Below are 23,726 nucleotides of genomic sequence, written 5' to 3' on the forward strand. Positions count from 1 at the left end.
TAACAATTCTTTTTTTCAGATCCTAAGTGTTTTCTGCCATGAGGTGCCATGTTGAACTTCCAGTGACCAGTATGAGAAAGTGAGATCTTGTAACACTAACAAGTCATGTGACACTGGGGAGGGAAAATGGCTAATTGGGCCCAATTTGGATATTTTCACTTAGGGATGTACTCACTTTTGTTGCCAGTGGCTTACACATTAATGGCTGTGTTTTTAGTTATTTTGAGGGGACAGTACATTTACACTGTTGTACAAGCTGTACACTCACTACTTTACATTGTAGCAAATTGTCATTTCTTCAGTGTTGTCACATCAAAAAATATAAAATATTTACAAAAAATGTGAGGGGTATACTCACTTTTGTGAGATACTGTATATGTTTAGGGATTTTAGTAAAATATCTTACTAGCTTTATGTTGCCAATTTTTACTTTTATAATAAAAAAAAGATGAAAAAATAGACGTTATATTATTCAGATAGGTACATTATCTATATCAGTAATCGTTAGTGGCCCAAGAAATTTTCTCTTGTTCCAATGTGGCCCAGGAAGGTCAAAAGATTGGACAACCAATGGTCTTGGGCATAGGACTACCCTGTCATTTAAAATAAAAAGGAATTACTCCTAAGGCCCCTTTCACATGGGACGGAAAAGTAATGATCCGTCCCGTGATGATCCGCTTGTTTAGCGGGGATCACTCCATTGTCCTCGCAGAGCAGGCGGCGGACAGGGCGGTCTCTGCACACTGTGCAGGGACCGCCCTGTCAGCTCTCCGCTCTCCTCTATGGGGATCAGATGAGCACGGACCGTCTGTCCGGGTTCATCCGATCCGCTCTGCAGACGGATAGAAAAATAGGATTTTCCTCCATCTGCAGAATTGGACAATAGCGGAGGTGGACGATAGCGGGTGTCTGCGGATGTTTATCCGCAGACACCGGCTATCCCATAGGGATGCATGTATGTCCGTATTTCATCCGCAAACGGATGGATGAAACATGGACATAATGTCAGCATGTGTGAAAGGGGCCTAACAAGAGAGACGCCAATTCAGAGATATGTCTCATAGATGTAATCGCAACTTACAAGGGCACTTTACAGCAGATGTCATTTAAGGGGATATGCCTGATGGGTTCAAAGGGTGGTTTCTGCAGGGCAGAAAGACACAGATTGAGCACAGGGTGCTGCCAGGGGGCCCGATCAGTGCTCCAATAAAGGTTTTAACAAGGGAGAGTGAGGCCAGAAGTTTTAAAAAAAATGAACAAGACTGACACATGTCCTTTCAGAGGGCTTAATACCATTTTATGGACAAGTCCTGATTGTAGGAAGGCCAGAATGTGAGGTAGAGAGCAATCTCTGGGATTGAAGTGTCTGTGCTTATACCAGGAAAAGAAGGATTTCCAGATACAGTAATACATTCTTCTGGAAGAGGCTTTCTTGCCTTTAGCAAGGCAAGAATGACAGACTTCGACAAAAGAGCTGTCTTTTAAAACTGGGGTTTCAACAGCCATGCTGTTAAAGCTAGTGGCTGAAAAGTGGGATTAAACAGAGGGCCCTGAGATTGTAGGTCTTGCATGTTGGGAAAATGCCAGTGGTCTTCTCTTAGCAGTATGTCAGTGTATCAGGTTTTTCTTGGCCAGCTTGGTACAATGAGAACCACCAGCTTCTTCTCTTGTTCTATTTTGTGGGGTAGGCAAGGTAGAATTTGCACTGGAGGGAAAGCTTAGAGTGAACTGAGACCAGTGTATTATCAAGGCATCTGATGCTAGCGCTAGAGGATCCTTGGTCCTTGCCCAAACTCAGGTAGATTGTTGTTGAATATGGAGGCCAGGATAGCCACTTCTGAGGTGATAGAATAAAGTGGTTAGGGGGTAGAGATTTGTAATCCTTTGAAACTACCAATTGATCCCATATGTCTGTGACCCAGAGAGAGAGGCAAACTGTAACAGATATCGCCTCACTATTAGGAGTGAGGGAGCCCCTCCACTAATGAAAGGACTTTGGGGAAAACTTGAATTGCTATGTGGGCCAATTATTATGCTGAACTGAAGGGCTTTGCTAAATCCTGGGTAAAGAGATTAGGTTTTCTGTGTTTTAAAGAGGTTGAGGTTCATAGGGAAGTTTTTGAATCTTCTACTGTGGAAGTAGAACCTTCCCTCACATGGCATCTATATTGAATTTGTCAAGTGCCTCACCAAAAAGACACCCTCCTTCAAAAGGCATACATGTTCTACATACATCTTTAGCTGTCCAGGCTTTGAGCCACAGGATTCTGGGCATGTAAACTGAGATTACAACCATTCTGGAAATGTCTTCTTACAGGGCATCCAAACAAAAAAAGCAAAAAATGTGGCAACTGCTGTAAATGCTTAGTTAAGGCACAGTCATGGAATATGGATTTGTATGAACTGTTCATTGCCCTAGTCAAGTTAACTGCAGTATGACAACCAGAAATCTGGGTGCACAGTAATATATGACTGCAGAACTGTGCCAAAAAGTATGAAGAGAGCAATTTAAGAGCATCCAAAACTTCCTATCTGCAGACTGTTTGAATGAAGGCATATCTTCAGTTGGTACAGTGCAAGGTTTAAGACCGAAGACAGAATCTGCAGACTAAACAGAACATTGGTGAAGTCTCTTTCTACTATATAGGGTTCAGCAAAGATTTTCAGGGGAGTGGAAATCTTTTCAGAACTAACCCAATTGTCACAGATTTCCCATTCTATTTGTTCATTTCCCATTCTGCATGATTGGGTAATGCCTTTTTCTTTTTATAACAACGAGTTTATTGGTAATTAAAACAGTAAAGAATTACAGTTTTGGTACATCCAACAATAGAGGGAAGCAATAAAGAAAACAGCTCCATAACATAGAAGAACACAGGCCAGGTCCAGTAAAACTATAACATTGTACATATATGAGCACTTATACTGTAAGGCATAATGAACAGAAAAAAATGTTATTCCATTAAAGCATGGCAACAGCAATTACTGGTCTCTGGCTAAAGTAAGAGGACAAATACCAGGTCTCAAATTTGCTCATTATGTTGAAAGTAATGCAATCCACCCTTACCCGCCTATACAATCCCTACTCTGGTATATCAAAGGGTCAGCCCACCTGGTCCCCTAGCGTAGATCAAATTAAAGTGGCTCTTCCCGCACTGCTCACCCGGGGAGCTCATATCGGAATAGTAGGGCTAGTCCGCACAGGTGTCCGGGTTATTGAGCCATCGGTCCCAGATCTTATTAAATTTGTGTGGGCAGCCCCTGTGCGCATATATAACTTTCTTCATTGGCAATGTTAGGTTTACCTCAGCTACCCAGGCCCTGAATGTCGGGGTTTCGGACCGCATCCACAGCCTGGCAATCAGCTTCCTAGCACTAAATAACATTTCTTGTATGAAAACAGCATGTGAGGGGTCAGTTGGAGGGTAATGCCTTTTTAGGTTTTGCAGGTCTCATGGGTTTTTTGCAGGGGCAGCATGAGATGGAGGAGAAATAAGTGCAACAAGGTTGAGTTTTTTGCGCACTGCAGAAGTATGCATATCCTCATTAGCAAGTATATTGCACGAAGCTGCAAATTCAGGTGTATAAGAGTTGGGGGTGAGAAATCTTCAGCAGACTCCTTTAATAATGCCTCCAGAATCCTCTTAATTTCCTTCTGTGTCCACCTCTTCTAGGCCAGGCATATTGAGACTGCAGAGATGGAGTATGTGGAAGGGGGCTTAGCATTTTGAAACCCTGGATAAACATGGCTGTATTGAAGCCTTTAGTTGTCTGATAAATTGTGACCTATTTGCAGAAAAATCTGCCTTTTTTCAGGTAAGCCGCTTGTGTGTCTGGGATAGAACTAGAGTCAGACACAGAGACCAGTGTTAAAGTTGGGGGCCTGCTTTGGCACAAGGGAAACATTATCAGTCTTAAGCTGAGTGTTGTGTGGGCATTTGCCTGAGCTTTTGCTGCTGCTCCTTTCTGCCATAGCTATGGGTGTGTGTAATCCCCTGGGAGGTATTCGAGGCCTAGAGGAAAACATGTCCAGTAGGAATATGCAGTAACCCCAGGTGTAGACCATCCTGTAGCAGTCCTCGTGGCAAAAGGGCAGGAAGAATCATCTGAGGCTCATGGTGGAAGTGGCGGTAAAATTAGCAACCTGTGGTGTGATTTAACACCTGTCCAACCACTTGAGAAAAGTTTACACTGTAAAGCGAGAACAATACAAACATAACCCAGATTTTAAAGTAATGCTCAGAGATACATGGTGATCCTGTCTTACTTGTCCACAATGCTGGACCCTATAAAGAGCCCAGGCTTCACCCGTTATTGGGCATACCCCCATAGGGGTCTTCAGGGTCCAGAATCATAGGAATGGGGTCACTCACTGAGTGCTGGGGTGAGAGCCCATGCAGGATACAGATCCAACAACACAGACCATCTTCTTGGTGGGAAGTCTGGGCACAGCTCCCACGGTTTTACTGAGGTTGCACTGTACATGACACACTGCTTCTATTATGCTATTAGAAGGCAGTGAAAGGTTGACCGAAGAACAGATTGTAGAAGCCAAAGATAAGAATAAACCAATACATTAGCTATGAGTGATTTCTCTATAAGGGAAAAAGGGTCCAACACCTTAAGACACTATCCATAAATGAAGTACTCAAAGAGTGGACTGTGGTTATAGCTTGCCAATGTTCAAACATGAGCCTATAACCCAGGGGCTATGAATATTGTGTCCTGTACTGCACAATTAGGGCAATATTTTTTAAACTTTCACAAAAGGAAAACACGTCCATCTACTAGGGCTTTTGCCATTGTCCAATCACCTGAAGGCAGTGGTGTATAACCAACGGGCTATGACTACAAATTATGTACTGTACGATTAAGATATACTCCTTCGTGAGCATGCCCAGATCCTTTATGGAGAATCGAGGACAATCAATATACCACATGAAAACAGTTGCTAGTATTCAGAATTACATCAGTTCCCAACAATCCAATCAATCATTTAATTAAAGGTCAGATATCCCCCTCACCAGTTACTTTCTGGGACATATTTGGTCATCTGGGGGCAGCCTTTGGCATTAATCCTGAACATAGGTATGTTTACAGTATCTTGAACTTACCTTACACTGCACAATTAGCTTTGGTTGACATGTTATATTTCCTTCATCATCTAACACTTCAACCTGAAAAGTAACAGCTGATCCATTTTCAATTAGAATATCAGAAGTCGGCTTAACATTCAGGAGCTTGGGTGGTCCTTAAAAAATAAAGGAAATAAACAGTTTATATTTTCCACACACACACACTTGGGACTTGGGAATGACATCCATAAAATCACACATAATAGCTATCCAAGCCAAATTCATACCCATTAATTGAAAAAGTTTCCCAAATATATATACAAGAAGAAAAAGAAGCCTCCACTTGGAGAGATCTAGGAAAATGATTGCACCTTTGACTTCAGACTAACAACAATGTAATCATAGAAATGGACGGGTGGAATGCAGGCCGACCACGGAGGTAGTTCACTGCATCCATGCACAGGATCCACACTGACGAGCTTGCAACCCCAGTGCTGGGTAGGCACCAGCCAATGTAAGAGGCCATTTGGCTACCTTTGATGTTTTAATATTTTTTTTAAATAAAACGGTTTTATGCTATGGGCACTTCTATTGTTTTTTATATATCCCATGCTCATTAATCCAGGGAGGAAGTTTTTCCCAATGACAACCAGTCTCCATATGTGAGCAGGCACAATCCTGCACAAGCATTTATGACCTTCTCTTTAAGTAAAGCGGTCACCTACATCTGGTAAGCAGATTTTACATCCAGCACTATGGGGTGTCGTTTTCTTCTTTCTCTGGGTGAAGGATTTTTCAACATCTTTACGGAAGATTTTCTTCAAGTATGGAAGTCTTTTTTTCTGGACACACAGAATTGTTGCTTTGTATCTCTTGAGACTTTATACATTTTTCTATTATTTCCATTTTTTCCACTATATTTAATTTGTGCAATATTATATGTATTTTGGTCACTTGTGATTGTTTTTTTGGCATCATATTAATTATTGTTGTCAGATATGGTGTTCCATATTATTAGGAATTATTCAAATTATGATTCATTTGTATATATCACTTTATTAGTTACTAATGGTAATCATTAAAATCATCACTATAGCTTAAATAGCGCCCTCTACCACTAATATCACTCGTTTTTTTTGACCACATTGTTCAAAATATGGGGAGCAGCTGTATTCATAAATTTTAACTAACATAACTTTTGAGCACGGAGTTTATTTTTTAAACCAAACATAAAAATGTATCCATTTTATTTCATGTTATGCAAAGCCCTCATTTGTAACACATCATCATAATGAGACATGGACATTTAATTCAAATTTTCATTGCAGAATAAACAGTATATGCATGGCTTTTACATTTTGTTAATCAGCATTAAAATATATTCCTTTGCAAAAAGTTTAATCCAAAGCATAAATATGCCATATTAATGTACTGTTGTATCTGCCCTACCAACAAACCATGCTAACAACTGGGTGCACTTATATGAGCTACTAAGTCCACATTGATTAAACAGTATAACAGGTGAAGATTTATTTTTTTGTACTTTAAGTCCAAAACACGATAGGCTCTATTTATACACTACCAACTTTTTGTATGCAAGTGTAAACACTTATGGCATAGTTAGCCCACATACACAGTATCTCACAAAAGTGAGAACACTCCTCACATTTTTATAAATATTTTATTATATCTTTTCATGTGACAGCACCGAAGAAATTACACTTTGCTACAATATAAAGTAGTGAGTGTACAGCTTGCATAAACGTGTAGATTTGCTGTCCCCTCAAAATAACTCAACACACAGCCATTAATCACTTAAGCCCGGACCACTTGACTGGCAAAAGACAAGAGCGTTTTTTGAGATTCGGGCACTGTGTCGCTTTAACTGACAATTGTACGGTCGTGCGACGTGGCTTCTAAACAAAATTGACGTCCTTATGTCCCCACAAATAGAACTTTCTTTTGGTGGTATTTGATCACTTTTGGGGGTTTTTTTTCGCTACAAACAAAAAAAGCGAAAATTTGGGGGGGAAAATGCATTATTTTTTAAATTTTTTGCTATAATATCCCCAAAAAATATATAAAAAACATTTTTTCCCAACCTCGGTTTAGGCCAATACATATTCTTCTAAACATTTTTGGTAAAAAAAATAAACGCAAAATTCGCAATAAGAGTTTATTGATTGCTTTGCGCAAAAGTTATAGCATCTACAAAATAGGGGAAAGCTTTATGGCATTTTTACTATCTATTTTTTATATTTTTACTAGTAATGGTGGCAAACAGCGATTTTTATCGGCACTGCGACATTATGGCGGACACATCGGACACTTTTTTGGGAGTGATTTTGGGACCAATCACATTTATACAGCGATCAGTGCAATTAAAAATGCATTGATTACTGTGTAAATGTGACTGGCAGTGAGGGGGTTAACCACTAGGTGGCGCTGTAGGGATTGTGTCCTAGGGAGTGATTCTAACTGTGGGGGGAGGGGCTGTGCGTGACACAACACTGATCACCGCTCCTGATCACAGGGAGTTGTGATCAGTGTCAGTGTCATTAGGCAGAACGATGGTAATGCTTGTTTACATTAGCATTTCCCCGTTATTCCTCCCCGTGAGATAATTGTGGGTATCCCCGCGATCACGCTCACAGCGCAACCCGCCTCTTAAAAGGGCAATGTACAGGTACATTAATTTGCCTGTACGCGCACATCTGCCACAGTATATCTGCGTGAGGCGGTCGGGAAGTGGTTAATGTCTAAACCACTGGCAACAAAAGTGAGTACACCCCTAAGTGAAAATGACCAAATGGGTGGCAATTATCAATGTTCCCTCCCCGATTTCATGTGACTCGCTAGTGTTACAAGGGCTCAGGTGTGAATGAGGAGCAGGTGTGTTAAAATTGGTGTTATTGCTCTCACTCTCTTATACTGGTCACTGGAAGTTCAACATGGCATCTCATGCCAAAGAACTCTGAGGATCTGAAGATGCCGCAGGCTATAAGAAGAATGCCAAGATTGAAATTCAGCTGCAGCATGGTGGCCAAGACCATACAGTGGTTTAACAGAACAGGTTCCACTCAGAACAGGCCTCGCCATGGTCGACTAAAGAAGTTGAGTACACGTGCTCAGAGTCCTATACAGAGGTTGTCTTTGAGAAATAGACATATAAGTGCTGCTAGCATTGCTGCAGAGGTTGAAGGGGGTGGGGGGGTCAGCCTGTCAGTGCTCAGACCATACGCCACACACTGAATCAAATTAGTTTGCATGACTGTTGTCCCAGAAGGAAGCCTCTTCTAAATATGATGCACAAGAAAACTGCCAAAAAGTTTGCTGAAGACAAGCAGACTAAAGACATGGTATACTGGATCCATGCCCTGTGGACTGATGAGACCAAGACACATGTATTTGGGGTTTAGATGGTGTCAAGTGTGTGTGGTGGCAACCAGGTGAGGAGTACAAAGACAAGTGTGTCTTGCCTACAGTCAAGCATGGTGGCGGGAGTGTCATGGTCTGGGGCTGCATGAGTGCTGCTGGCACTGGGGAGCTACAATTCATTGAGGGAACCATGAATGCCAACATGTACAGTGATACACTGAAGCAGAGCATGATCCCCCTCCCCACAGAGACTGGGCTGCAGGGCAGTATTATAACATGATAACGACCCCGAACACACCTCCAAGACGACCACTGCCTTACTAAAGAAGCCGAGGGTAAAGGTGATGGACTGGCCAAGCACGTCTTCAGACCTAAACCCTATTGAGCATCTGTGGGTAATCCACCAAACAGAATGTGGAGGAGCGCAAGGTCTCCGACATCCATCAGTTCCGTGAAATTGTCATGGAGGAGAGGAAGATGACTCCAGTAGCAACATGTGAGGCTCTGGTGAACTCCATGTCCAAGAGGGTTAAGACAGTGCTAGAGGGAGGGGATGGACATGCAAGGAGGAGACGCTACTTGCGGAGGTAGGGGCCTGACAGTGCAGCTGAGGAGGATGTATGGGGCATCCTGGGTAAAGCCAAGGGAGACCTGCAGCATGAGAAGCTGAGGGGTCTCAGTTTGTGATAACCCAGGGCTTGCTCGATGCTTGGAATCCAGCCGCAGCCCAGCATGACAGGCGGAGTGATGAACGATAGGCTGCTGGGAGAGTGAGACACTTCGCCGCATGCCCTCCCTTCCTTTGTCAGTACTTGTGGATGGATGATTTGTGCTGATCGGCCGGTACACAGAAGTGGTGCAGAGGACTTCAAGGAGAGCCCAGGTGGGAGTGGGACAGGACGGTCAGCTGAGTTTTGGAAAGGCGAACAGCAGTGAATAGCAGGACGAAGAAGAGGCGGCGGATAAAGAGGTACTATTGTAACCTAATGCATATATGAACTATGGCAGAGTTTGCTTTGAATACACTTGCTTCCCTATTCTCCTGCTTAACTGCGCTTACCTCAGCTGAAGCCCTGTGCGATTGAACTAAATCTACACCTGGGATTGGAAACTTTCTGACATCTCCCTAGAACTGAACAGGCAGCTAGAGGCAACTGGACCTGTCATTTGACTGCATTAGAAGCCCACCAGGTATAAACCTGTTGCTTTGCTTATCCGCTCAGCTGTACCTCTGCATACTGAATTACATTAGGCATATTTCTCCACAGTTTTTTTTTTTTGCCTGAATCTCTTTTGAACCGTATATTAATCAGTTGATACTCTGAATAACTGAAATGTTTCTATGCATGGGACTATTATTTTAGCTACTCTTATAGTGTGTAAGTACGAAGCTACTGCAATTTAAAAAACTGTTGTGGAATTGCAACTGAACCTGCGCATGCATAGATCTGCTCGTCTGGATTTCTATCTTTGCTGCATTTTCTGGAACTGTGTTAGAGATTGCCATTACATATATTTGTTTGACCATATTACAGCTCAACAGCACACCCATCTGCTGAAGTATCAAATATTCAATTTAATCTTATACCTGTGACTGCAACTTAAGCTATTCCAACAGCGCTTAACATGGAGTTTTTGAAATTTAACCTATGTCAGAACTGTACTTGAACCTGCTTATGCACAAAAATGCTAGTATTCACCCATGTTCAGTAGCACTTTGTTTTTATATTGGGCAGTACCAGAATTAATTTTTTTTGTTGTATATACTTGGATGTTGGCTTCCCTGCTTAACTGCATACTAACTTGTAGTGGCTTTGGGTAAGGGAATTTATTATATATTCGGGACTGTTTCCTTTGTTACCCCCTTAAAGTTGAATGTGAAGGAATTGCAATTGTATTTTGTTCCTGGACCACGTTAGAGCCCACTTAATTGGACATCTACCTGCTGAAGCCCCAAATAATTAATCTAATCTCATATCTGAGACTGTAACTGTGGCCTTCTGATCAGTATTAAACGTAGAATTTTTCCAATTCAGCCTACCCTGGAACTTTACTGGACTTTGTATATGCATAAAACTGCCAGCACCTTTGCTCAATTACATTTATTTTTTTATTTTTTTGTAAACTGGGCTGTACTAGTACAAGCGGATGCAAACACTTGTCTGCCTGCTCTTACGCTTAACTGCACATTTACTAGTAGAAGTTCTATGTAAGGGAATTAACCATGGGACAGTTACCTCTGCAACTCTTTTAGAGCTGAATGTGGAGTTATAGTAAACTCTTTGGGTCCATGCAGTACCAGAGGAAAGAGGAGAAGATCTGAGAAAAATTGTGAATACGATTTTTAACCCCCTGTTGGGTAAAAATATTGAAGAAGGCCTGAAGATCGAGAGAATCCATCGTATCAGAAAACCTAAAAAGCTTAGTGGAGGACCAGCCTTGAGATATTATTGTGAGATTCCAAAAATATCAAGACAAAGCTGAAATCTGGGGAAAGATGAGGGGTAAACCACCTATAAAATATGAGGGGGTAAACCCACAAATCTTTGCAGATCTGGCGCCTGAAACATTGGCTAGGAGAAGACTCCTCAAACCACTACTTGAGCAAATGTGGACACAGAACCTCAAGTATAATTGGGGGTTTCCAGCATGTTTCATAGGCCAGAAGGATGGAAGATCATCGACACTGAGGTTCCCGGAAGATTTACAAGAATTTTGCAATAAACTAGACCTGCAAGTCCCAGTAATCCCAGGATGGTCAGAAGGAGAAAATAGGATATAGCAAGATCGATGAACAGTAGTAAAGGCTCTGTGTCTGTGGGATGGGGGTGGGTGTGAGCTGGGGGGAGGGGGTGGAGAATAGAGCAAAAAGGGGTCTGAGGCTAGCAAATCCTAGGACGGCTAGTACACCCTTGACCCACCTCCCCTGGCCTACAGCTAGCGAGGGGGAGATTGGGGTAGGAGGCAGGGTCAGCGCCCCACCTCAAGAAAAGAGAATCTCTGCAGGAATGAAATTCAGACCCACCTATGGTTCTGGGGCCACAAAGGGGCCAAAGAAGGGTGGGGGGAGGGGGGGAGATGAACCTTGCAGAGACGAATAATAGTCATCCACAATAGACAGGAATTCCTCCAAAAGTCCAACAATCTCAAATAAGTAAGAGCCCCGAGACCACCAATGTAAGTGAGAGATGCATTAGGTGGGGGAAACTATAGATGACAGAAATACATTTTTTGACATACAATGTGAAAGGTCTAAACTCCCCAGCTAAGAGACATAAAATTTTAAAAGAACTCCAGCAGTATAGAACAGAAGTGGTGTTTTTACAGGAGACCCATATATCCCAGGAAACAAACATCAAATTATATCCTAAAGACTTTTCGACTTGGTTTTATGGGGATTTATCAACTAAGAGGGCCAAGGGGGTGGCAATTGGGTTTGCGAAAATGATGAGGCTTACATTGGAGGATAGGATGAAAGATCCCGAAGGCAGATAACTTTTTTTAAAGGGCAGATTAGGGGAAAGGACACTTACCTTGGCAAATGTATATTTCCCTAATAAAAACCCCATAAGGTACTTAAAGCAGGTCCTGGGAAGGTTAATGGATTTTAAGATGGGGGAGGTGATACTAACTGGTGATTTCAATTTCTGTATGGATCCGGCTTTGGATAGTACATCTGGGGCACAGGGGACAAATAAGGTTGTGTTGAAAATGATTAAGCTGAGAATGCGTCAATGTCAAGTTATGGATGCAGGGAGGGTACAACATCCCAAGATACAGGACTACACATTTTTTCCCCTGTGCATGGGACGTACTCAAGACTTGACTACATAATGGTGGACCATAGGCTGCTGGATCAGGTGAAAGAAACTAAAATAGAAATATCAACGTTATCGGACCATTCCCCACTACCAATGAAGGTGTGTATATCAGGGATTCAAAGACAACTGTATACATGGCGATTAAATTAAACCCTTTTACAGGATGAGAAAGTAGTGGAAGCAGTTCACAGAGAAATAGAATTTTACTTTTAAGCTAAAACTAAAACTTTGGGTGCTACCCTGTGGGAAGCACATAAAGCATACATTAGAGGTGTCCTCATCTCCATTGGTGCGGGGCAAAAAAAAAGAGACACTAAAAAAAAAAAAAAATGAACATTTTAATCAAAAAGATTCACAGATTAGAACAAGGACACACACATAGTCAGAGGATGGGCGGGAGTAGGACGTGAGGACGGAGCGTCCGCCCGAAGGGAGGGGCTAACCAGCACTTACTGCGGTGGGATGGAGCAAGCGATGTGGCGTTTTGAGGAGAAGCTGGAAGCTTGGTTCAGAATGGGCATGAGAGCCCCCCCTCCGATGTCACAGCGTGACCCCACGCAGCTCGGTCTATCCCGCACCCCCGCCGCTGGTAAGGAACGAAGGAGTGAGCGGACCTCTGGACGCCCCCCCCCCCCCAACCTTGCTTCCACGCCGGCTCCCCTACTTTTACATCAGTGAGGTGACGGACTGACGTGGAGTGCAGCAGCACAGCAGTATTCACCACAAGAGAAGCAAACATGCTTAAGGAGGGTAACAAAACTGACTGTAAATATGTTTGAGCTATTATACTGCTACTGCTGCGCAGGGACTGCTCTATGTGTGTTCGTATACAACCTGCCAGTTGGATAGTAGCATTTTCCCCCCCTAATCTGTGGTTGCAAAGTATCTTTTATAGGAAGAAAAACACAGTAATTGGAATGCTATGCTAACGCTAACATCTTCGTAATATACGGGCTGAATCTTTACAGCAAATTATTAGTTAAAAGTCTACCCTTAAAGGGCCACGTGATATAGAATACCCTGGATCGGATCTCACTGGGCGTATAGATAAAAAAAAAGTGTGTTATAAGGTTTTTAAAAACGCTCTGCGTTACTATACTGCTATGCTTTACGGGGACTTCTCCAAGTGTGTTCGTATACAACTCGCTAGCAGGATAGTAGTATCTATCCTCTCAGGATTCAGCACAAGAGAAACAAACATGCTTAACCACTTACAGACCGGACCATTTTGCTGGTCAAAGACCAGACCACTTTTTGCGATTCGGCACTGCGTCGCTTTAACTGACAATTGCGCGGTCGTGCGACGTGGCTCCCAAACAAAATTGACGTCCTTTTTTTCCCCACAAATAGAGCTTTCTTTTGGTGGTATTTGATCACCTCTGCGGTTTTTATTTTTTGCGCTATAAACAAAAAGGGAGCGATAATTTTGAAAAAAAAAGCATTATTTTTTACTTTTTGTTATAATAAATATCCCCCAAAAATATAAAAAAAAAAACACTCTTTTCCCTCAGTTTAGGCCGATACGTATTCTTCTACATATTTTTGGTTAAAAAAATCGCAATAAGCGATTATTGATTGCTTTGCGCAAAAGTTATAGCGTTTACAAAATAGGGATAGTTTTATGGCATTTTTATTAATCATTTTTTAGTATTTTTTTTTTTTTACTAGTAATGGCGGCGATCAGCGTTTTTTATTCTGACTGCGACATTGTGGCGGACACATCGGATATTTTTTACACATTTTTGGGACCATTGTCATTTATACAGTAATCACTGCTATATAAATGCAGCGATTCCTGTGTAAATGACACTGGCAGTGAAAGGGTTAACCAGTGGGTGGCAGTGTAGGGGTTAAGTGTTCCTAGGGGTGTGTTACTAACTGTGGGGGGGTTGGGCTTTAATTTAGTGAACACTGATCTCTGCTCCAATCGCATGGAGCAGAGATCAGTGTCACTAGTTGCTAGGCAGAATGGAGAAATGCTGTTTACAACGGCATTTCTTCATTCGGCCGCTCCGTGAGACGATCGCAGGTATGCCCGCGGCGATCGAGTCCGCGGGTCCTGCGACCAGACTCACGGGGGCAGGGCGGCAAATTTAAAGGGACGTACAGGTACGCCCATTTGCCTGCCCGTGCCATTCTGCCGACGTACATCGGCGTGCGCTGGTCGGCAAGTGGTTAAGGAGGGAAACAAAACTGACTGTAAATGTGCTCGAGTCATTATACTGCTATTGCTATACTGTGATTGCTCCATGTATGTTTGCATACAACCTGCCAGCTGGATATTAGCATTTACCCTCTCAATCTGTGGTTGCAGAGTATCTTTTATAGGAAGAAAAACACAGTGAAGAGAATGCTATGCTAACGCCAACATTACCGTAATTTTCTGGCTGAATCCTTTTAGCAATTTAATAGTCAAAAGTTTACACTTAAAAGGCCACGTGATATAGAGTACCTTGGATCGGACTTTACTAGCCGTATGGACAGGGAGTAAGGAAAGAAGTGTGTTGCGGTGTTTGGAAGGCGCTTTGCTGTGTTGGGTCCAAAAACAACAAAAAAATAAAATAAATCGCTCGCTCGGCCGATTTAAGAGGGCCTGGGGGAGGGGGAGCTGTGAGCCTGTGGTACTAGAGGAATTGGAGCAGCCGTTTGTGTACGTTCTTAAAAAAAAAAAAAAAAAAAAAAACAGTTTGAAAATCGGGTAAAGAGCTGAATGTGTTGGAAACCTTTCTAAAAGTGTGTACTGAAGGAGAACAAGATTTGCGCTTACGCTACATGGTGAACGTAGCAAACTGTTGTAAAAACATAGAATGACCCCTCTGATTAAAGCCTGAGTGCAATAAGGTAATTATTATAAGCACCCAGTTTGGGGCAATTGCTATTTTGTGGCAACTATCTGGTAACACAGAAAGCAAAAAAGCAAGGTGCACTTAAATATTATTGTTGGCCATTAGTCCGGAAGTAACTCCCCTTGCCGTATAAGCAACAACTTTACTGGGATACTGTGACTGAAATGACCAGTGAGTCAATTGGACCACCGGCAGGCGAGACATCTATCCTGCAATATAAGTGAAATAACTTTATAACAGCTCGCAGGCCCGAAGGTAGGGGAACGCGCTTCCGAATGTGCTAGCCTTGAGTCTTTCGGATGGGCTTGTGTTAAACCGGGGGTGGGAGAAAAAAAAGGGGGATACACATACAAAGCTGGGGAGACACAAAAAGCGACCCGGGAAGAATAATATGAGTAAATCAAATAAAACCACTGGGGCCCCAAAAAACCCGAAAGAGAAAGCCACGGACAGTACGATTCAACAATACATGACGCAAGGAGTTATCCCTAAAAATCTCGGAATGGGGAAAAAACAACAGCCGATCTTGGAGAAAAAAAAGGTTCGGAAAGATATAAAGAGGGATCGGTCCACCAATCTAGCACAGACGCAACAACAGATAGTGAGATGGAAATTAGTAAAGCGGGTGAATCTAGGTTGGAGGATCTTTCCCCTACAAAGGGTGAAATGCGTGTGATGTTGCAGAGACTGGAAAATGCAGATATTAAGGGGATACGAGATGACCTGGGAAGCCTATTGGAGAGAGTTGAGGTCACAGAAAATCGTATAGACCAACAGGCTCAGGAATTAAGTAAAGTTAAAGAGCAATTAAAAGCAACACAGCGCATGCAGAAGGAAATTTTGTATAAACTGGAAGACCAGGAGAACTGAAGTAGAAGGAAAAACATAAGGATCCGGTCGGTACAGGAGGTAAAAGGAGGCGAAAATCTGAGAAAAATGTTTGAAACCATATTCTCCCAGTGTTGGAGCAATGAGAGGGTCGAAGCCCCAAAAATCTACAGGATACACAGAATAGGTAAAGCAGGACCTTCTGACACAGAAAGACCACGGGACATAATTGTGAGATTCACCTTTTTCGGGGGAAAAAGCGTTCTGTAAAAAGCTACAGGGGAGGGATCCCCTACAGTATAAGGGAGCAGAGGTGCAGATCTTCTCTGACATATCGAGTGAGACATTAGCCAGGAGGCGACTATTACAACCACTGCTGACGGAGACGAGAGCTCAGAACGTCAAATATAATTGGGGGTTCCCAGCATGCTTACTGGGGGTCAAAGATGGTAGAATGGCAAGGCTGCGATTTCAGGAAGATTTAGTGGACTTTTGTAATAAGCTCGACCTGCACATACCAGATTTGCCGGGGTGGACTAATGATGGGAGGGATCAAACATAGTTAGTGAACTGGCAGAGGTTGGAGGAGGGGGGTGGGAGGGGCCAGGGGGGATGGGAGATTGCAGGGGAGATAGGAAATGGGCCTTCTCACCCCCCCCCCCCCTAGAGGGGGGAGAAGAGGCACTGGTGAAATAACCCAATACCCTGAAACAAGTAGATTGGGGAGATGGTTTGGGAGGACAAAATCATCACCAAATCGAGGGTCGAGATAGGAACGCAGGGAAAGGGTGGTGGGTTGGGAGGGGAAATGGGGGGGAAGGGGGGGAGAGGAGGGGGAAGATGGGGAAGGGGATAACGAAAGTATTTGTAGACCACCCCAATAATTTAGGAATATATCAGGGTATAGAGGAAACCGTAAGGCTTAGATGGTAGGAACCATTTTTATTACATATAATGTAAAAGGTCTGAACACGCCAACAAAGAGGCATAAGATCCTCGCAGAATTAAAAAGATATGAGGCAGATGTTGTCGCTCTGCAAGAAACACATCTCTCCCTAGCATCGAATACTAGATTATATTCCAGGCAGTTTCCGACCTGGTATTATAGTGATACAATATCTACAAGAAGTAGAGGAGTAGCGTTAGGCTTCTCGAGAAAAAACAGGTTTCAATTAATAGACAGAATGCTGAAGGGAGATATCTGTTCCTTAAAGGCAAACGAGGAGATGGATTGTACAATAGCCAATATATATGGCCCAAATCGGAATCCCATTGGTTATATGAGTGGAGTTTTGAGGACATTGATGGAGTTTAAGAGTGGATGCGTGATTTTGATGGGCGACATAAATTTCTGCATGGACCCGAGAGTGGATAGTACATCCTGGGTGCAGAGGAGTAGAAATTAACATCTTAAAAAACTGGGGAAAAAATTATACACTAATCAACTGGTAGATGGTTGGAGGATTATGAACCCAAAGGCTCGTTCTACTCTCAGGTTCATGGGTCATACTCGCGTATTGATTATATATTTATTGATCATGCCCTATTAGATTGGGTAATGGAAGCAAAAATTGAAGTGATCACTCTCTCAGATCATGCACCAGTGAAAATGAAAATAAATATTCCAGGGAGCAGGGTTAGACCTCCGTCATGGCGGATTAACGAAGATCTAATACAAGATGAGGAAGGCAAGATTAAAATAAGTAGAGAAATTGATCAGTATTTTGCAACAAATGAGACGTCAGAAACAGCAGGCCACATAGTCTGGGATGCGCACAAAGCCTACATCAGGGGAATCCTAATCGCCACGGGGGCGAAAAGGAAAACAATGCGAGTCGAGACTATGAAAACACTGGTGGAGGAGATCCATAAGCTAGAACAAAAACATAAAAAGGGGCAGAATCAAAAAGAAGCGCAATATAAAAAATTTGTAGAGAAGAGGGAAGAACTGAAGGGCCTCTTGGAACAAGAAACTAATAGGGGTTTTAATGGTCTGGCACTGGAACGATATCGCTGGGGAGACAAGCCAAGCAGATTCCTAGCTAAGATGCTCCGGAAAAAAAATTAAAATAAAATTCATTGGCAAAATTCTAAATAAGGAAGGTACTATGGTTCACACAACAAAAGAAATAGCGGAGACGTTCCGGAAATACTTTGAGGGGATATATTCGGATGGATCCTCAGGGAGTCAGGATAAAGTTAGAGAAAAAAACATTCGTGCGTTTTTGCAAAAAGTGAGACTTCCCAAAATAACCAATCAAGACAGGGAGACTCTTGAAAGGCCAATAACGGAGGAGGAAATTAATAGGGCATTGCTAGCATCAGCTTCGGGGAAATCTCCCGGACCAGATGGGTTCACAATATTATACTATAAAAGATTTAAAGAAAGTTTGATTCCAAAAATATGTCAATACATGAATGGCTTGGGGGAAGAGTATAAAATGAGTAGGGAAGCTCTGTTGGCCACAATCACCCTAATTCAGAAGGAAGGGAAAGAGTCAACTCAATGTTCCAGCTATAGGCCGATTTCCCTGCTCAATGCGGATACGAAATTATATGCAAATGTCCTGGCTGAAAGGAAGAGGGGTCTGATGACCACTCTAGTCCACCCGGATCAGGTGGGGTTTGTACCAGGTAGGGAAGGAAGAGACAATGGGATAAGAACACTCTTGTTGCTCCAAAAGATGCGAAGAGGGGGGACCCAAGTCTGCTACTGTCGACGGACGCTGAGAAGGCCTTCGACAGAGTAGATTGGGGGTTCATGTTTCAGACGATAGAGAGCATGGGATTAGGCCCGAAAATGTTGCAGAAGATTAAAATTTTATATTATCATCCTGGGGCACAGATAAAAGTTAATGGACTCGAATCGCCCTATTTTGAACTGGAAAGGGGGACAAGGCAGGGGTGCCCGTTGTCTCCCCTCCTTTTTGTATTGTCCTTAGAACCTCTCCTTGCAGCGATTAGGGAAAACCCAGATATTTTAGGGGTAAAAATCGGAACGGAGGAACATAAGCTTGCAGCATTTGCGGATGGTATCTTATTTTATGTCTGTAACCCCAAGAATAGTATGCCTAACTTAGTAAAGATGTTAAAACAGTATGGCGATCTCTCAAATTTCAAAATAAATTGTTCGAAATCGGAGATGTTAAACGTTAGTACTAGTAAAGCCGAGGAACAACCGCTTATGAGAAAATGGAAGTTCCCCTGGCGAAAAGAACTTAAGTACTTGGGCATCAAACTAGCTAACTCCGAGAAGAAAATGTATAGAATTAATTATATACCACTACTACATGAAATTCAAGCGGAATGCAAAAGATGCGGAAATAGACCATTATCTTGGTTAGGACGTATAAAAACAGTAAAGATGATAATATTCCCGAAAAATTCTGTATAAGTTTCAGATGATGCCGATTCCCCTTCCTCAGGTATATTTCATGAAATTAAAATCGGTTTTAACAAAATTTATTTGGAAGAATAGAAAACCCAGAGTAGCATTAGCCAGCATCCGACAACTGAAAATAAGGGGTGGTCTAGCAATGCTAGACATTCAATTGTATTACAACGCGGCCGTCTTGTCAAGAACAACTGAATGGACTAAAAGGGAGAACAAAGAAAAAAGGTGGGTAAATTTAGAGCACGTTAGTTGTAAGGCACAGTTAGACAAGCAGATTTGGAATCCCCCGCACGAGAGGACAGTGGTCCTAGATGGCAATAATATAACACGTAATACACTTAGGATATGGGACAAGGTTTATAAGCAATTAAATGGGAAATATAACTCACCTCTTATCGCACTAAAGGAGAACGAATATTTTTTGATAGGTTGTAAGGAGATTGGAGGTAATTGGGTGAAGACAGAGGCACAGTTAAGAGACGTAATCACGGTTGGAGGTTTGGCACTGTTTCACGATTTAAAGCAAAAAATAAAAATGATGGCGATTGACGAGTGGAGATACACCCAGCTCTCTCTCTTTATAAAAAAATTACCCCAACCGATTCGATCGGGAAAGGAATTAACACCTCTGGAGCAGCTAACTATAACACAGAACCCAAAGGGGATAGTCTCAAGGTGGTATAAGTTGTTGCTGGTGGGAGAGGGGCCGGGTGTCCCACCATTGGTCAAAGCGTGGGAAAGGGAACTGGGTACACATATAGATATTGAAACGTTTGGTAAAATATTCAAACTGGTCCACGAATCGACGGTTGATTCCAAGACGGCAGAGATGAGCTATAAGTGCCTGGCAAGGTGGTATTATACCCCAGATCGGAGCCGTAAATTCCACTCAGATGGCAGTGGGGAGTGTTGGCGGGGTTGTAATGAAGTAGGTACGATGGCTCACCTGTGGTGGGGCTGTCCGAAAATTAAAAAGTTTTGGGAAAAAATTCTATGCTATATCAAGCAGATAACTAAAACCGAGGTGGTGGCAGAGCCCTGGGTAGTATTATTCCACGGTATACAGGGTAGAACCAAACAGTATAAGGCGTCACTAGTCCCCCCACTTATTAAATGCTGGAAAAAAAATTAATTCCTAAAAATTGGAAGGAGAGTGAAGCCCCTACAATGTGGGAATGGGTGGATGCTGTCGAAGAAACTTATAGGATGGAGTGCCTAGGGTGCAATCTTGAGGAGAAGAGTAATAAAAATATTATGCAGAAATTGAAGAGTTGACGTGATTTTAAAATAAAATGGTACACATCGGAAAGGCTAAGGATATAAGGCTCATAGGGGTTTCGTAATAGCTTAGAACGGGATGGTCTACGGGGTGAAATGGGGGGAGGGGGAGGAAGTGGAATAAATTTACTTTACAAGACCGATTTGATATATTTTTATAGGTACTGTATGAGAGATATTAAATTAAGCACTGTGATTTACATGGGAAAAAAAAAAAGGGGATGATAAACTGCCACAATGATGTGAAGTTGGAGAAGAGGGATTCTGAGCGTTAAGCTGATTTGGGTCCTTTGGTAATAAATTGAACTTACTGAGGTGGCAAAAAATAAAAAATAAAGAACAAGGACACAAAAAACACAAGGGACAACAACAGAAGTTATTCCATCAATTGCTTAATAAGAGAGGTGAACTTAAGGATATTACGGAACAAGAGTCAAATAGGACATTTAATAGAATAGCAAAAGAAAGATACCAATGGGGAAATAAAGTGAGTAAACACTTAGCAAGAATGTTGAAAAAAAAAATAAGAAGAGAAATCAACTATATTGAAAAAAATCCAAAATAAGAACGGGGAAATGGTCTATACAACTAATGAGATAGCGAATGTATTCAAGAACTATTATGGGGCCCTACACTCTAAGTCAGAAGGGACAAGAGGAAACAGAGAAAATCAAGGAATTAAAAAAAAAAAATGCCAGATTGCCTCTCCTGTCAGTAAGTGATAGGTCCAATTTGGACAGACCCATTACAGAGGAAGAAATCTATAAAGCATTAAAATACTCTCCCACAGGTAAAAGCCCAGGACCAGGGACCAGATGGGTTCACGACTTACTATTTAAAAAAATATAAAGAGATTTTAGTCCCGAAGCTTTGTCAGTACATGAATGGGCTGGGCGTGAAATGGGGGGGGGGGGGGGGCGAGGGTATGCGCTCTGTTCAAACTATAGGCCAATAGCCTTACTGAATGCAGATACCAAACTGTACGCAAAGGTATTGGCAACTAGGCTGAAGGAGTGGACCGACCTCGTACATCCGGACCAGGTCGAATTCATCCCAGGGAGAGAAGGGAGGGACAACGGCGTGAGAGGACTGCTCCTCCTTCAGGCTATAAAACAAATGGGTCCTCAGGTCTATTCCTGTCGATAGATGCTGTAAAAGCATTCAAGAGGGTAGACTGGGGATAAAAACGGAAGTCATAGGTGTTGCCCCAAGAATGATGCAATGGATCAAAGTACTGTATACCCATCCTCCCGCATTGGTATAGGTGAAAGGCATGTCGTCGCCACCCAACCCCCCCCCCCCCCCCCCCCCCTTCGTTATGGAAAATGGAACGAGGCAGGGGTGTCTGCTGTTGCCACTTTTGTTTGTGTTGACCCTGGAACCCCTGCTGTCTTTAATTCAAAATAACCCAGATATTAAAGGGATTAATATAGCGTTGTAATAAATTGGCAGCGTATGCCGATGACGTGCTGTTTTATATCTCAAACCCAAGGATTACGATTCCAAACTTGCTAAAGATATTGAAACAGTATGGAAAAATTTCTAATTTTAAAATAAACCTTGGTAAGTCTGAAATCTTAAATATAAGCAGACAGAAAGACGCAAAACTGAAAAAAGAATTCCATCTCCCATGGAGAAAGGATAAAGAAATATTTGGGAATCAGATTGACTAACTCATTAAAGAAAATATATTTAATAAATGACATTCCTTTGTTAGATGAAACCAAGAAGGAAATGAAAAAACTTTCAATAAGACCCCTTTCATGGATAGGGTGGATCAATACGGGTAAGATGGTAGTGGTCCCGAAAATGTTATATAGGTTTCAAATATTGCCTTTATCACTAACACAAACCTATTTTAAAACCCTAAAAAGTTTAATAATGAAGTTTATATGGCAAAATAAAAAAAACGAGAATTCCATCTGCCAGACTTCAAAAAGTACTATAATGCAGTGGCACTTATACGGGTGGTGGAATGGGCAAAAGAGGCAAATGAAAAGAGGTGGGTCAATATAGAGAAGATAATGAGTAGTACACAATTAAGGTATATAATATGGAATCCCCCACAGCACAGGGTTTTGGGAGGGAACACGCACGAAATTACACTTAATACACTAAAAATATGGGACATGATTTATACACAAAATAAATGGGCATATAAATCACCCTTGATTTATTTAAAGGAAAAAATATGATTTTTGTACTCACCGTAAAATCCTTTTCTCTGTAATTCACCGACCGAGACAGCTCCTCTCTGTAATTAAATGGGTTTGTTAGCCTGCCACTAGGAGAACTAGGAAAGACACAATACATAGAATTGTCAGCACCGCCCAGGGGGCAGACCCTGTGCTAACAACCCTCCCTGCTGCCCCAGCAGCCTCAGTACGTCAACAAGTAATATAACGTAGAGAAAAGGAGGAGGGGTGGGTGTTGTGTCGGTCGGTGAATTACAGAGGAAAGGATTTTACGATGAGTACAAAAATCCTATTTTCTCTTAAATTCACCGACCGACACAGCTCCTCTCTGTAACTAAATGGGACGTCCCCAAGCAGTGCCAAATGAGGGGTGGGAAAAAAACAGCATTAAAACTTCATCTACCATGGCAAGTGGGAACTAGTGAAACTAAACCCACAAAAAAACAGCAGTGTATGGAAAAAACACACTGCCATATAACCGGGTATTCTCAACAGGAGAGATCCCCAAAATCGCAACCTATTTGCAGAAGTAATGCAACAGTGCATTAACAAACAGTACTGCGTTTTTATCGAAAAACCAGGAAAAAAACTCAATTGCAACTACACGGCCGCCTGCAAAACTTTGCGGCCAAAAAAGGCATCAGCCGAAGCACTGACGTCCACCTTGTAGAACTTGTTAAACGTATGGACAGACGACCAGGTCGCTGCCTTACACACCTAAGCGACCAACGCTTGGTGTCAGAAAAGCCCAAGACATTCCGATTGCCTTTGTAGAGTGGGCCGTGACTCGAAAGGGGGGCACCTGCCCCTTCAAGGTGTAGGCTTGTACTACAATCTGTCTGATCCACCTGGAAATGGTGGCAGACGAGACCGCCATACCCTTATTTGGACCAGCCACCGAAACAAACAGC

The 23,726-nt window shown here is 42.4% G+C and overlaps 1 protein-coding gene across 3 annotated transcripts in view; it reads right to left on the reverse strand.

The window, feature by feature from the left end:
• SMCHD1 (structural maintenance of chromosomes flexible hinge domain containing 1) overlaps window positions 1-23,726 on the reverse strand; it is a 621,656-nt gene that overhangs the window by 292,531 nt on the left and 305,399 nt on the right. For all 3 annotated transcript variants that reach the window (XM_077492529.1, XM_077492527.1, XM_077492528.1), the window contains exon 23: window positions 5,115-5,251. In XM_077492529.1, the coding sequence (XP_077348655.1) occupies window positions 5,115-5,251 (137 nt within the window). The remainder of the gene's footprint in view (window positions 1-5,114; window positions 5,252-23,726) is intronic.

This window comes from Lithobates pipiens, unplaced genomic scaffold (genome assembly GCF_037356315.1).
Source record: "Lithobates pipiens isolate NorthernLeopardFrog02 unplaced genomic scaffold, aLitPip1_a1.2 Scaffold_19, whole genome shotgun sequence".
NCBI classification, from domain to species: domain Eukaryota; kingdom Metazoa; phylum Chordata; class Amphibia; order Anura; family Ranidae; genus Lithobates; species Lithobates pipiens.